This window comes from Balaenoptera ricei, chromosome 10 (assembly GCF_028023285.1).
Source record: "Balaenoptera ricei isolate mBalRic1 chromosome 10, mBalRic1.hap2, whole genome shotgun sequence".
In the NCBI taxonomy this organism is placed as follows: domain Eukaryota; kingdom Metazoa; phylum Chordata; class Mammalia; order Artiodactyla; family Balaenopteridae; genus Balaenoptera; species Balaenoptera ricei.
Genome location: NC_082648.1, coordinates 23362058 through 23378187, shown reverse-complemented (window position 1 = coordinate 23378187; position 16130 = coordinate 23362058). Strand labels below are relative to the sequence as shown.

Sequence of the window (16130 nt, the reverse complement as noted above, 5' to 3'; positions counted from 1 at the left end):
TAATTGCTTTACAATGGTGTGTTAGTTTCTGCTTTATAACAAAGTGAATCAGTTATACATATACATATATCCCCATATCTCTTCCCTCTTGCATCTCCCTCCCTCCCACCCTCCCTATCCCACCCCTCTAGGTAGTCACAAAGAATCGAGCTGAACTCCCAGTGCTATGCGGCTGCTTCCCACTAGCTATCTATTTTATATTTGGTAGCCAGCACTTACTTTCAAAGCAAATAACCCCAACTAGGCAGTGCTAATGAACAAGAGAACTTTCAAAGCTCTTCACATTTTTGTGTGTTTCGAATGACCCCCAAAGCTTTGCCACATTTGTGGATGGCCAACTGGCCCATCAGCAGATAAAATAATAATAAATACAACAAAATGCATACTATCTTTACCTAGATGTTTTACAGATATTTTTAAAACACATTCAAAGCTGAACACAATCCTCCTCAACCACTTCCATGTTCCTTCTCTAGGCTTCCCCCTCTTGGTAAATGGAACCATCATCTGCTAGTTGCTTTAGTCACAAATGTTGATCTTTCTTGATGCCTTCTTCTTCTTCACTCTCCTAATCTAATTCATCACACTATCGAGTTGATTCTAACACCAAAATACATTTCCAATCAGCACCATCAGATCTTCCCACTGCAATACTGCAAGGGCCTCTTGATTGACTTCCCTTCCTTCCAACACTGCTGGAATAGTCCCAGCGGTCCATAGTCCACGATGGTCCATTTGTCACAAAGATCATGCGGTTGACTTGTTCAGACCATTCAGTGGATCCCTCTGGGCTCGAATAAGAGCTGAACCTCTCACCTTGCATGACCCGGCCGTGCTCACCTCTATTATCTCATCTTGTCTCACTCTCCCCCCTGCTCACTACCTTCCAGGTACACTGGTCTCCTTTTGTTTTTTAATAAACACACCAAGGTCTTCTTTCCCCGAGGTCCTTGCAGGTGCTGTCCTTCTTTCTCTCTGCAATGTTACCTAATCAACTCCGTGGAGAGGCTCTCTCTGGGCAACCAACCAACAGTGTACTCATCAGCCGACACACTTTCCGGCAGAGAACAGATGCCTAATAACATCACTGAATGAATGAAATGAGCCACCTACCTTGAAATAATGGATATACTTCATGAAAGAAATTGAGGCCAAATGTAAAAAAGTTCATAGCCACTTAAAAGTCAAGTAAAGCAGAAAAATCTTTAGAGCTACACTACCTTTTTTACCTTGGGCCAGTACCACTGTATCTTGCATTTTCTTGTACCTGTTCAGGCACTGTCGAAGATCTTCTATTTTCCGATCCTATTAATAAATAAATTATCATCTTTAATACTATGATTTTAAAACAACAAAAGTAATTGTGACACAAAGAATAAGTAGACATGAATTATTTACATTATTCAAAGAATACTTCTAAACTTTAGTAAAACTGGTAATGTCCAGAATATTTTGCCTACGTACATCAGAGACATAGAAAAAGTACCTCTAAATTTAGAGATCCTATCCTTCAGCTGCCATCTTTAAAAAACAAAAACAAAACAAGGTAATAAGATACAAAAGGAAACAAAAAAAACAAGAAAAAATCAACTTCATTTACTCTCCTCTCTAACATAAGTGAGAGCTTGAAAGAAAGATCTACACCTGCTATCTTTACCAGCTGCCATTAATCACCATCTGGCTTTTCCCTCCTCAAAACACTCCACCAAAGCTGCTTCAATTAGTGATCAGTGACCTTCTTTACTAAAAACAACAGACACTTTTCATCCTTTTTCTAATTTGACTTCTAGATGGCACTTGATTGACCCCCACTCTTTCCTTCTTTCACTTTTCTCTCCACTCTTTCTTTTCTTCTGTTTTGATTTGTTAATTCCTTGACCAGATAAACATTCTACTTCCATAACCCCCACTATCTTCCCAACCCAGAATATAAAATGTTAGAGCTTCAACGTGTTGTCCTTTACCCTCTTCTCTCTTCCCAGGCCCTCAGTGTGGTAAATTATAAAAATGGGCTCCCTAGCTCCCCCCACATGGATTTGGGGCATGGCCATGTGACTTACTTTGGCCAATGAAATATAACAAATGTGGTTCAAAGCAAAGGCTTGAAAAGTATTTGCACATTGGGGCTTGCCCTCTCTTGCTGCCCTAGGGAACCCTGAGGCCACTACATGAAGAAGCATAGGCTAGGGCTTCCCTGGTGGCACAGTGGTTGAGAATCTGCCTGCCAATGCAGGGCACACGGGTTCGAGCCCTGGTCTGGGAAGATCCCACATGCCGCGGAGCAACTAGGCCCGTGAGCCACAACTACTGAGTCTGCGCGTCTGGAGCCTGTGCTCCCAACAGGAGAGGCCGCGATAGTGAGAGGCCCGCGCACCGCGATGAAGAGTGGCCCCCACTTGCTGCAACTAGAGAAAGCCCTCGCACAGAAACAAAGACCCAACACAGCTAAAAATAAAAATAAATAAATAAATTAATTAATTAAAGGGCTTTCCTTAAAAAAAAAAAAAAAAAGCATAGGCTAGTCTACTGGAGGATGAGAGACCATTTGGAGAAGAGACAACCCAGCTGGGGTCAACCTAGACCAGTCAATCACCAGACATGTGAGTTACACCATCTTAAACCATCCAGCCCCATTCCAGCCACCGGCTAATGGTAGAGATCAGCAAAGCCAGCCCAGACTAGAAGAGCAATCTAGCCCACCTACAAAAGTATGAGAAATAATAAATGTGATTTATCATGGAGCAAAAGCAAACTGACACATGAACTATAGTTTTGTCCCCACCAATCTATATATTTCAACTCTACATTTCTCCTAAAATTGATGGGGTTCACTCCCCACCAATCTATAATCCTACATTAATCCTAAAATTTAGATTGATTTTCCAATTTTCTATGAGAAATCTCCTTGTAATGTCCCATGAACACATCAAATTGAGTACATCTAAAATGAAGCTCATTATTTGCCTCCAGTATCTCGGTCTCTGCTTGGATTCCCTTAACTCTTTTATGGGCACCATCATTCACCCCACTGCTCAACCCAGAAACTTACTCCCAAATCCAAAGATTTAAAAATCTTGTCGACCTGTAAATTTCTCTGAAATCCCTTCCCTCCTTACCACTTCACTGCCATTGCCTTATTTCAGCCCGTCTTCATTTCTCACTTATTTTAACAGCTTCTTAATTCTTTTGTCTTCATTCTCCCTCCCTATCCTTGCTTCCATTCTGCCACTGGAGTTAGCTTTCTAACATGGCAATTTAATTATCTCACTGTCCAAGGTCTAAAGCTGAGAACCCAAATCATGAAATCATTAGCCTCACCATAGCATTCTCTCATACACCGAACTCCTCCACCTGTATCTCCTGCTCCAGAACATTCCCAGCACGCACTGGCTGTTTCAAGCCTTGGTTCTGAGACATATTTTCACTCATGGATCCTTTGCCCAGAATCCTTCATTTTCCTGATGAATGACTCTTTGCTCTCCCTCAGAATTTGCCCAAATATGTCCTCTTTGAAGACTTCTTGGAACCACCAAGAAGTTATGTCACTCTTGCTGCTCCTAGAGAAGTCTGAGCATCTAGTAAGCCCTCATTCAACACTAGGATTTTCGTTTGTTATTGTTGCTTTTTGAGGGAGAGAAATTAAAACAAAATGAATTTTAGTGTTTTTTTTTTCAAATTAAATCTATGTGGGCAGCTTGCTAATGACTTTTCTTTTTATTTGATGTGGGGAAGACTAGCAAAAAGAAACCTATATATGGGTAGGTGGGTAGGAGAAAGAGTTTATTTCCATTGAATAAAGAACGAAAAGAATGAAAGGCAATAAATAAATAAATAAATAAATATGCAAACAGAGTAGGCAAGAAAGAATTAGAGAAAGAAGCTTATGATGAGACAAAAAGATCAAGACAAAGTTCTTTGGCATTTGCTTGGTTTTTATTTCCTTGAAATTACTCTTTTCGTGGGAAAATGTCTCCTGTTCTATTCATTAAAGGACACGAGGGGAGAGCAGTTCTGATGACAGGAGCTGAACCTGCCTGCTGGGTATATGGCTGGTCAGGGAAGCCAAGAAGAAGCACGTTTCCTTAGTAGGGTCCCTGCATCCCTGCTCTTAGCAGGATGAAGTAAGGGGAAGCAACAGCTGGAGGAAAGACCCTCTTGGAGACCTTGGCATTAGGCCAGCATAGCTAAAACAAAGCCGAGTGCCATCCTTGATTACATGGTGCCTATGCTTGTTTCCTGGTATCTCACCATCAGGAGAGCAGAGACAATCCCAGATGTGAAAGAGGCCAGGAGTGTGAAGGAAATAACATGTTCCTAGAGAAGAAAATCAACATGATCATGAAGCTAAAGTTGCCATGGCTACCTCCTTCAGAGTTCATAGGGCAGTCCAGAATTTCCAGGGACCACAGAAAGGATGTACTATGGCCTGTATCCTTTGTCTCATTTGTCACCTGAATATAAAGAGCTGATCTGATAACTTGCCCATTTTCTAAATTCAAGGGGGTGGGCGGGAGGGGTGGATTCTCAGTGGAGTCAGGGCTGCTGGTCTCCATTCCTGTCTGTGCAGCACAAGTACGTCTATGACCCGCCCCCCGAGAGCAGGCCCACTTGGGCAGGAAGGGAGAATGCTTGCCCCTTAATGTGAGCTGTGTTTAGGCGATGTTCTTTCAAACTGGGATATCTGATGAGAATGCATGGAATGATCAAAATGATGTTATTACACATCCAAATAAACACTTAAATTTCATCTAGTTACCTTTTCTTCATTTGCTGCCATCAAAGACTCCACAGCCTTTTTCATTTTTTGTACTTCAATATCTGAAATATCACAACATCAAATCAGAAGTCTGTTTAGTTAACTTGTGTGACAATAACAAGAAGCTACTGACTCTTCAGATTGAAATGTTGCAAGGTAAAGATGTTAATAATTTGTTCCACTTTCTTTTTTTTTTTTAAAGGCACATTTACCATTCATATTCTCTTTTAGGGAAAACCTGAAAAATGAACACTTTCTAACTCACCTTAATAGTCATCATTCCAGAAAGAAAACAACTACCCTCTCTCAAAGCAAGAACAAAATCCTCATAAGAACACTGAAGATGAAATTTCAGTGCTATAACAATAAAAATACAGAGTTTTCGACGAAGAAACTTATAAAGCAGGTGAAAGCAATGAATGGTGTATATATGACAAAAGCAGAGAAAATGATGTTCGGTTATAACCAAGATGGAGACACAAATGGTAAGAGCCTGAAGGAACGTGATATTTACATGAGTATCATGCTAAGAAGCTGGCTGTAGGTTCCATACAGAAGGATAACAAGTACTTTGCTTCATCTATAAACTTCATTTCCAGTACTATTTTAAAACGTTTTTAAACAATACTATTTTAAAAGGCCAAAGTAAGTGATTCTCCTTAAAATGTGATATTCAAATACAAAAGCATGTTACTTTAGTAATAAAAAAACAAACATTTTAAATATGGAAAGTCAACCCCAAATGAATTCACAAATTAAAAAAATTGAAACAGAGGAAAAAGTTCAGCTAAAGTTGTCTGCTTTTGAGGACAAAAAAATACTACTGAAGGTAAATTTTAAAACAGTGGTGCATCATTCAGCTCTGATATAATACTTTCAATTAAGGTATACTGTTTAGGAACTGCTTTTTTTTTTTTTTTTTTATGGCAAATTCCCTTAAGAACTTAATGTCTGGAGGAAAGTCCACTAAGGCTTTATCTTTACACTGCATTAAATCTAGTCTCTGTTGGTCAGCCTGGGTACAATTTCTTTTGTAACACAAGAGGATATGTTTATAGAAGCCCTTAATATAGATCTCAGTGAAAAAGTGGGCTACAAAACATTGGAAAACAAAAGCAAAGTTCAAAACAATCTTCAACTGTGGTAAACCGTAAAAACAGTAGGTTTTCATAGGAGTATAAACATTATTTTCTCCTCTGACCCTGTATCTCCTGGGCCACAGAGAAAACGCTTCCTCACCTCCACCACTCTGGGTGCTCTGCTATATCGTGCAGAGCAAAAGGGCTGAATCAGGAACAATAAGCAAAATGGTCTTTTACTCCTTGTTTTATTGTTTGTTTATTTGCCCTCTATTTCGTGTACTCTGAAGAAATGGGGAGCTTATTGATGAAGCAATTTTACATCTTTGGGGAGAGAAATGTTTTTAAAACACATGCAAAGAACAGTCCAAGTAGTACTTTCGGTGAATGTAAAGGCTGATGGAAATACACCAAAAACCTTACTTTTGTCTTTGAGCTTCTTTTTAAAATTTTCATCTGTGCAGGAAAACCCATCGAATTGGAAGTTAGCATACATTACAACAATAAGTAATATTTTAAAAGCACTATTATTTGGTCTCCTTTTACCTAAAATAAAGAGACTCTAACCTCATAAAGACTGAATATTAAGCATTATTTTATGACTTTAGGACTGATAACTACAATATAATATGCCCTCTGTGAGGTTAGAAAGAGAACCTAATGTAGTTAATCAGAAGATGTAAATCTGAGTTACTACCTCTGTTACTTCATCTTTCTGAACCTTGATTTTCTTGTATTAAAATTGGGCCTTCGGAGTACAAGTGCTTCTTACACTAACTGTGATGAAAAACCAGCTAATGTTGCATTGGTTGTTTTTCACATTTCCATTACAGTCTGATATGTGACCCTCCTGAATGTGATTAGGACACTGCTTATGTCATATTCATCTCACTGCTCAAGTTCAACAACACTGAAGTGGTCCATCTCCTGTTCACCAAGATGAGTCCACTGATCACGCAGGTAGATGTTATGTCAACATCAGATTCCATGAAGTTTCTAAACACTTGCTCTTAATGCCTGGCTGTGTACTGCTAACAGGTGGTTCACAGACCAGTGCTACTCCTCAGATCCGACTTTGGGTAGCATTACTCTAACATAGCCAACACAGCCTCTAGCCCACATAGCCTCTATGATGCCATTTTTTTCCTTAGAATCTTGAAAGCATGACCTGTCTGTGAGTGACCTTGAAGAACATACATTCTACACATGCCAAAATAGAGGGGAAAAATCCATTTCCCTCAATGTTGGATGAATTGAGTTTTCTGATGGACAGGGGATTGTGATACCTACAGGTAAATAAAACCAGGGTATTCTAGAGCCAAGAAGACTTTGGAGGTAATCTAATTCAAGCCCCTCATTGTACAGACAATAGTAGATAAAATAGACAAAATAGATAAAGCAATAGATAAAAATGTACCAAATCTACACTAACTGGAATTTGTTCTGTTTTGAATGAGTCAGAAGTTGCTTTTGCCATATCATTTGTTATAACAAAGAAAGGTTAAATTTGACCGAGTGTTGTCAGATGTTACAGGCATATATATTTCCAAATATAATTTTTAAAAAACCCACATTTCATTCAAGTTATTTTCTAGCAGGTATAACCTACATTATGAAAAATTACAGTCCATATAATATCCAGGACAAACCTCCTCAATTTATGAAAACAATTTTTTGGATAAATTCATACAGTTTTCCCAAAACAGAATTAACCTATTTTGCTTTCTAGAAGGTTGAGGGCTCAACGTATAAGAAATGTTCATTAACTTTCCAAAGATACAGAGCCTTCCCTCTCTCCTCTCAAAAAGGCAGGCAAGGTTCCTAAATGCTTTACTTTATGTTGTCTCAAGTTCAGTTCAGAGGGGAATCATCTTGGGACATAGTTTTGGTTCCTTTTAATTCTTTTTGACACATAGTTTTGGTTCCTTTTAATTCTTTTTGACACTTCCTTGTATTGCAATTTGGACATGATGGGAATTTACCATGTAGTAATCTAAAATTAAGTCCCACTAAAGTACAGAGGTGCCCTTCTCAGCTGCTCAAGAGGAAGTTAATAGATGCCCAAGCACAGTAAAGAGGCTTGGAGGAGTTCCTGCAGTCCTGGGCCCAGATGGCTTCTGCTACTCCTCTCTCTCTTAGATGCTAATGGTACACATCATCTAACATCAGTTTCTATTATAGATCTTGGACGACTTTAACAAAATAAGAGAACAAATGTTAAATACATATTCTTACCTCGATCAAGAATTTCAATCCCTTCTCCTTTCATCTTGCAAACCAATTTTTCTTGTAGTCTTTTTACTTCAGATTCCTTCTCTTCCAGCTGTTCTTTTAGAGACGCCAGTTCCTCCTACAAATGATAAATTCATTTAAAAAGAGTAGATTATGACTAAAAGGGAATACTCAGAGAGTCTGTTAACTCTTAAGTCAATAATTAGTTTTTGTGAATGAAACAAAAAACTACAAGAATTTAGACGCAAACTTCAGAAATCAGACAGTGGCAATGATAAGCAGGAAGCAAGACAATTAATAAAAGTACAACTTATAATAATTATGGTATAATTGTTTCAAGTTTCCTTGTGACCAAATTAAAAATAAATCTTTTAAAGTGTGATTAGGACTAGGGCAGCCCTAAGGTTTAAATCTTATGTTAAGTAAAAAATCTGACCAAGTTAATCAAGGAAGATAATCAAATTAGATGCTTAGTGTCATACAAGCAAAACAAAATGCAAATTGGAAAATAATATATTAGACTTGCTTGACATTTATTCAGCATTTCAAGATGGCACTCATGTTCCCTGGACAAGATAGAGCTTAATTAGTGGGTAAGGTAGCACGCGATGAACAACTTTAGCCAAATCATGGAACTAAATTATTCATCCTCATCACTAAGGTAAAAGAATAGAATCTCCTACAACAATGGAAAAAAAGAGATTTAGAAAACAGATTTTAAGTCTTTTTTTTTTTTTAAACTACACAACTATTTAAGACCCCAAATCCAATGTTCTATCTATTTACTAATGTTTGTTTCCGTTTCATTTTGGTAAAGAATTAGCTTTGACAAATTTAAGTTTTGCTGGCTGTATTTAACACAGGAAATAAAGCTATGCAACGCTAATAAGTGCACCTTTCTTTTTCTTAACATAGTTTCAGTCTCTAAAGATACGTACTATGTTTAGTATTATGAGAAGATGTAGCTCTCCAATGGAGCTAAGAAGTTGGCCCTATAGTTTTTATTTATGGTAGGAATGGACACCAAATACAAGGAATTTTCAGTAGCACCAGCAAGAAGTGCTGCCCATTCTCACTGTGCTTCTAAGCAGTAACTTCTACTCACTGCCATGACAGAGTTAACCGATGTACACATTTATCGTCAAGAAGGAAGAAAACAGTGTCTACTATTGATACCAGAGTTCTTTCACAGGTGAATTGCTACAATTATTTTACCATGCTTGAATCTCAGATAGTCCAAGAGAGTGAGATTTAATTTATAAACGAATACTTTTATTTTACCTGCTTATTGTTTTTCACTATTTCATATGTTTCTGAAAACAATATTAGGGATCGCATTGTCCCTCTAATCAGTTTTAAATATATTTTTAAAGAACAGGTGACACACACACAAAATGAATGCACACACCACTAAAAACACCATCACAGCAAAACAACACAAGCCAGAAAGCAACAGGCCATGGACCCCATTACCCAAGGTCTACTACACCTTCAGGGACTCCCACTTTTGTTCCATCCGCTGCTTTTCATACTGCATCTGACCCACCTTGATTTTCATGCTAGAAAGTTTGGCCATTAAAGACTGGTAGAGAGACAGGAGTGAAAGAAAACTACAGATAGAAAAAGACAAGCTAAGTAACCAAGAAAACAGTATCAGTTTATAAAGGAGGTTAGATAATTAAGAGAAATGACAGGTTATGTTCTATCAGATTAGTTAAATCCTGATTCTTATTCAGAACAGTAGTGTTTAAATTCAAGATGGTCTCCAGCTTGGGGAAAAACTTCATTCCCTTGTAAAACGCCTTCTTAATCATATACTAAGTAGAAAATGTATTTTATTTATATTATTGATTGTAGATAGTGAGCCATTTATACAAAAATTTTTGCCATTGTGAGAACTTACTTTGGTAGCTTTCAGCTTTTTTTCATTCTGAAGTCTTTCATTGTCCATTTCACTGACTCTTAACCTCAAATCATTGATCTCCTGCATTAGCCCCTGTCCAAAAAGCGACAAGGAAATTCATTAGGAAAGCAGTAACACACTTATCTACCAAAATAGCAGCTTGGAAATCTTCAGTCAATAGCTCCTGAGTTAAAGCTGGATGAATGAGATCAAACAAGTGAAAATGAATGTGTCTCCTTGAGAATTAAAGCATCTTTCCATTGAAAACATTGCCTCTGCCCTAAAATGATGGGATTGATTATGAAAATGAAAGGTGACTAAAATTTTAAGAAATGTAGCTGATCACGTACTATCATTGAGCAAATATTTCTAGACTAAAAACCACTATATGAACTCTTATCTTTTAAAATAAACCAGAGAAATTTTCTTTAGTAAAGTCATTTACTTTCAGAGACTTTTCAGTGGTATATAGATATTTATAAAAATACTTTTATAATTTCTTAATTTTTCTACAAAAAAATAGATTGTTCATCAGCCCAATCTTGGAGAATCAAATGAAATTTAAACACTTTAGACCAAGGATTCACAACTTGAGGGTAGATGAGGGCCCTATCATTTACAAATATATTCAGTATCATAATAATTTTATATTTGGAAAATGAAGAAGAAAGCAATCCTAATGTTTTCATAATACAAATACAATCATACAACTTTTCTACTTTTATTTAAAAAAAAACTAATTTGCTTATAAAATTTGTCTAAATATTCTGAGCAATAGTGACATATCTTTGTCCAGAGCCCAGAGAATAGGAAAAGGAAATTAGAATGTGAAACAATACCAACTTATCCAAAGAAGGGCTCAAATACTCTGTGAAAACTTTTTTTTTTTTTTAACCACAAGGCATGAAGACCCCACCAATGGTTAACGTGTTTTTGTTCCTTTCTTTTCAAGACATTTATTCCTGAGCCACAGATTCATAGACGGAAAAGAATTACACAAGAATGCTGTAAAAAAACAAATAGAACAATGCAATAAGAAATAAAACTTTTTTATTGAGGGATTATTCTAAACTTCTAAGTGTAAGAATTCAATCTCACAGGGGCTAGAAAAAAGAATGCTGTCGTGAAATACACTTCTCAGAAAACCTACAAGCTTTTAAATTGTAGTTTCTTGTAAAAGGTGGAAAAGTACTACCTAGTATTATATAATAATTACTTATTAATATTAATTATAATTACTATTAATACAATGTTTCAATAAGAGGAAGTCTATTTTCTCCTTTTATGAATGAGGTAAATAACTGTTTGACATCACTTAATAACATTTTAGTTGTGAGTCCTTATCTACAAGCTCAGAATTCAAGTTCAAGGAAAAAGTCAGTTTCTCCCATTTATGTATCTCCCATTTATTAACTATCTTTGCATAATATGAATTCTTAGTAGCCTTCCTTAATCAATCTGGTCTTTCTTATATATATTTTCCCACTTTCTTATTGGTAAAAAACAGCTTTGAATTCTATTGGATTGTTGTATTTTACCACTTCCTTTAGAAACAGTGGCAATTTGTAAAGAAGAAGAAACAAATGAAGAAAATAGAATTATAAATTGAGGTCATTTTTCTACTAAAAAAAAACCTACCCAATTATCCTTTGTGACAACACTATAAATATGAACATAAATTTCTAATCTGAAAGAAGCCCTACCTTCCCATGAAAAGTCAAGCTGGAAAATCTGGAAGTAGCTCCTTAACATGAAACTTTTTAAAATGTAATACAAATTATTTCCAACTAACTTCTTATCAGAAGTTCAGCACTGTTTTAAAAAGAAAATCCCTGTTATCTTTTCCTTTTCAGAAAACTCTTCAGGGCTCCACAGAAACTCATTTCTGATATCTGTATTCTTACCACAAGGGGGCAGCATTGAACAATGCCAAACATCTATCAGCAATTCCTGGGACAGGCAAGCCCTCAATCTTCCAAAGTTTCGAGACTTTTACCCCCAATCTTTTGGAAGTATCTATACTTCTTCCCTTACTCCAATGTTTTCTTAGAAATTAATCTCCAAATAATCTAAAATTCTAAGACAATGAGCATTCTATGCTCATTCTAAGAAAATGAGCATATTCAATTTTAATTTTTTTAGTTTTAATTTTGAAGACTACTTTATTTTCATGTTTAACAAAGTTAATCATATATCCCATAATCTCTGAGTATGTGCATGCTACATTTTAACAATAGTGTTGAATGTTTATTAGAAAATTATCAGGGATTACTACAAGTTTGATAACAAGATCACCTTGCATATGATTGAGAGAATGCACGAGTGAAGCAAGGAAACACCAAAAAAAGGATTTATAAAAAATGCAGACAAACTCAAGAGATGTAAATATTGCTCTGGGGTCTTACCCAAAAAAAAAAAAAAAAAATCCTAAAAATCCTAAAACAGTTACTTCAATTTAGTCCCAATATTTGGTTAACATCTCGTATCCAAATTAACCACAGTTGTGCCGGTTAAGACTTTCCCTAAACTTTGTGTGTATAATAAGGCCACCTCTTAATGCCCCCAAACTATAAACTTCTTTCCTGACACCAGAGTTCGCTCCAGTGCCATGTTATCCATCTGTTGACTGAATTCTACCAATGTGTTCTGTAGCAGCTGTGGAGTCAGGGAAAGACAGAAGGGAAAAGAAGAGATATCCAAACAGATTTTTAAAGAAAGCACAAAAGCTAGAATTTTAATGAAAGTAGGTAACTTCTTAAGTTTTGTTTTAAGAGCCCCAGTCTCAATTAAATGAAAAACATATAGGTGACTGACAAAGAGCTTTAAGATTAAAACATGAGCTAAGTTGGAGATTTCCTTTTGCTACTGAATAAGCAATACATATACCAAGACTTTCCATTATAGTTACATCTTTGACAGAAAATTTAATTTTTTTTTTTTTTAAATAAATTTATTTATTTATTTATTTATTTTTGGCTGTGTTGGGTCTTCGTTTATGTGCGAGGGCTTTCTTTAGTTGCGGCGAGCGGGGGCCACTCTTCATCGCGGTGCGCGGACCTCTCACTATCTTGGCTTCTCTTGTTGCGGAGCACAGGCTCCAGACGCGCAGGCTCAGTACTTGTGGCTCACGGGCTCAGTTGCTCCGTGGCATGTGGGATCCTCCCAGACCAGGGCTCGAACCCGCGTCCCCTGCATTGGCAGGCAGACTCCCAACCACTGCGCCACCAGGGAAGCCCAGAAAATTTAATTTTAAAAATAGCAATGGAGTAAACCTTATTAAATTCAGCTCTATGAAGGACTTTCACACAGTGGATAACATGTGGATAATATATATCATATCGTGATGGCATGTAGTCAGCACAAAACAAATATTTGAAATGAAGATAGAGGGGGAAAGTAAGTAAATGATTTCTCCTCTCTCCTTCTTGGTTCCCATTTTCTAATTCAGTATGACACCTCTCCGTACCCCAACTGAGGAAACAAAATAAAGAGAAAGGAAGAGATGGCCCTAGGAGAGAAAAAATTTCTACAGTGCTTTATATTTATTTTCAAATGAATAGATTTCATATGGATATGCTCTGAACTCCCCCCGTGACAAAAAAGCAATTAACAAATTAGAAAACCTGGATTAACAATAAACTAGGTCAAACAAACAAGAAAGCATGTTTAGCCAGGTAAATGGGTATTTCAAGTTGTAGAATCTACCCTGAATTTCACAAAAGTATACTGAGCTGTATTTATTTGGAATGATTTACATGTGGATTAGACCAAAAGTAGAAGGCCAAATTAAATGACCTCTAAAAATCTGTGATTTTTATGATTACACAATGAAAGCATGTTTGCTATACACATTTAAAAATCTACTTACTATAGAGTAAGTAATCAGTGTGCTTAAATAAGAACTACTAGTAAAATCATGCACTTGAACCCATTATTTCCACAATGAAGAGAATCAGTATGGATGAACAGATGGACAGATGGATGCATGGATGGCTAGATAGACAGAAGCTCCAAATGTCCGAAAGTCAAAAGTATTTCTAAAGGCAAGTGGAAGGATTAATATTTCACATCAAAAGTCTCAAAATAAAAATTACCACTATCATTCAGTGATAAAAAGTCAGTGTAAGTTTATTCTTAAAAAGAAGCATGGATAATGAGGGAACACAGTAATTAACTGCCTCTCTTTCACAACTCCAAGGAATTTCAACTTGTTCTAGGAATACGTGTGTGCGAGATATATAAGTATGCACATATATGTGCATACATATGTATATGTATATAAAGAGACAGGAAGGGTATCACTTACCTCTGTGTCTCTGAATCTATCTTCGTAATCCAATCTGTCCTTCTCTACAGCTGTCAGTTTTAACTTCAAGTTAGATATTTCAGCCATCAGGTCCAACTTCTGAGTTTCTAAGGATGTCCTGCTCAGAAGCTCCTATTAGAATTTAAGAGATACATCCAAAAGTTGTTTTATGATAAACAGCCACATATGGATGTGTCTCACTTATGACTGCAAAGCAGTAACTCTTAAGCAGAGGATGTGAAGATTAATTACTAAATAGATACATTTGGAAAAAATTATTTGCTTTAGTTACCCTTCAAAGAGCCGAACTAATGCTCAATAAGCATTATATTGATACACACATATATAAACGTATATATTCTTAAGCCTGATGATAACACTGATGATGCTATCATGTTTGCTATGTGCCAGGCACTGTTCTTACAGGTATTCAGTGGTTCAGTCCTCGAAACAACCTTATGAGATAGAAACTCATAAGGATAACTCATGAATTATTCTTATCCAACAGACGAGGAAGCTAAGGAACAGAGAGGTTAAGAACTTGCAGAAAGTCATACAGAAGGAAATGGCAAAGCAGGGACTCACCCTTAACAGTCTCGCTCCAGTGTGTATTCTACCTGCTGTGTTATAGACCCTCTCATAGACGAGCACCATATGTGTGTGTACCCACATACATTATAAAATTTTTCCAATAAGTCATATAAGGTACTTATCTTTTTTCTTAATCATAAAATATACATTCATGGTTGGAAATTAGGAAACCATATGAAAGCATAAAGGAGAAATTTTAAATTATCTACAATCCTATTAATATTTTATTCCAGACTCTAATTGCAGTGAACACTTTCTACTGTGTGTATGTGTTTAGAGACCTGCTACTCTAGGTTTTTTGCTTAAAATAAGCCAGGGGACTTCCCTGGTGGTCCAGTGGTTAAGACTCCACGCTTCCACTGTAGGGGGCGTGGGTTTGATCCCTGGTCCGGGAACTAAGATCCCACATGCCGAGCGGCGCAGCCAAAAAGAAAAAAAGTAAAATAAACCAGGCTAAGTGAATCACGAAATTCACCCCTGCATCAGAGCAAACACAACATATAAATGTTGCATCTCAAATAGTCCAGCAGGAAAACCCCACCTCGGTACCGGCTTCTGAACATACCTGTTGTAGCATTTCTTCTGTGGCATTCAACTTCTCTCTGTGCTCTTCAAGGCAAAACTCCAAATCGCGAATCTTTTCTCCCTGAGCCTCTACCTGGTCTGTTAACACACTTACCTGTATTTAGAGCAAAATATTGTAATGGATTAGGAAGAATTTGGGTCCCACTGCCAACTTTATTTCTCTACATAGAACAAAAACTGGGATGATGTTACCACTCATTTGGCTGTAAAAAAAAGAAATCTGAGAATTAATAAGAAACCAGACCTTCACACTCTTATTTATGTGCTGCTTATTGGTCTGAGGACTCCTATGCAATTTTCAAGGAAGTTAGGGCTGATTGGGGATGTGCAACACTTTACAGAGAAAGAACACATACAGAAATTATCTTTTTTGAGGGATGGTGGGGGTAGGAGGTGGTATTAGAGATTAAGAGAGGAAATGAAGTTAATGTTTGAAAGAGAAGTCATCAAGGACTATTTAAATCTGACGCTTGACAAATAAAGAGTCCAGGGAATCCAAATTCCATGAGATCTTTCATGATCACACGGTCCACAAATGTGTTCAAAAGCCAGGGTGTAGCTCAGAGGTCCAAGAGGAGCCACTGGCTTAGTCCTTCATCCTCAGTGCTTATTGCAAACCTGAGTTTTCCTCCCAACGATCACCAGCCTGGTAAATATGCTTCAGTTCTTTTAGCTCAA

At 36.9% G+C, this 16130-nt stretch overlaps 1 protein-coding gene across 12 annotated transcripts in view; it reads right to left on the bottom strand.

Moving 5' to 3' along the window:
* The window catches only part of PPFIBP1 (PPFIA binding protein 1), a 176225-nt gene that overhangs the window by 32175 nt on the left and 127920 nt on the right, over positions 1–16130 (bottom strand). For 7 of the 12 annotated variants that reach the window (XM_059935519.1, XM_059935521.1, XM_059935518.1 and 4 more), the window contains 8 exons: positions 15433–15546; positions 14277–14408; positions 9971–10063; positions 9557–9649; positions 8071–8185; positions 6259–6291; positions 4757–4818; positions 1221–1305 (listed from right to left, as the gene is read on the bottom strand). In XM_059935519.1, coding sequence (XP_059791502.1) covers positions 1221–1305; positions 4757–4818; positions 6259–6291; positions 8071–8185; positions 9557–9649; positions 9971–10063; positions 14277–14408; positions 15433–15546 — 727 coding nt within the window. The remainder of the gene's footprint in view (positions 1–1220; positions 1306–4756; positions 4819–6258; positions 6292–8070; positions 8186–9556; positions 9650–9970; positions 10064–14276; positions 14409–15432; positions 15547–16130) is intronic. The other 5 variants (XM_059935525.1, XM_059935526.1, XM_059935528.1 and 2 more) reach the window with 3 other exon arrangements.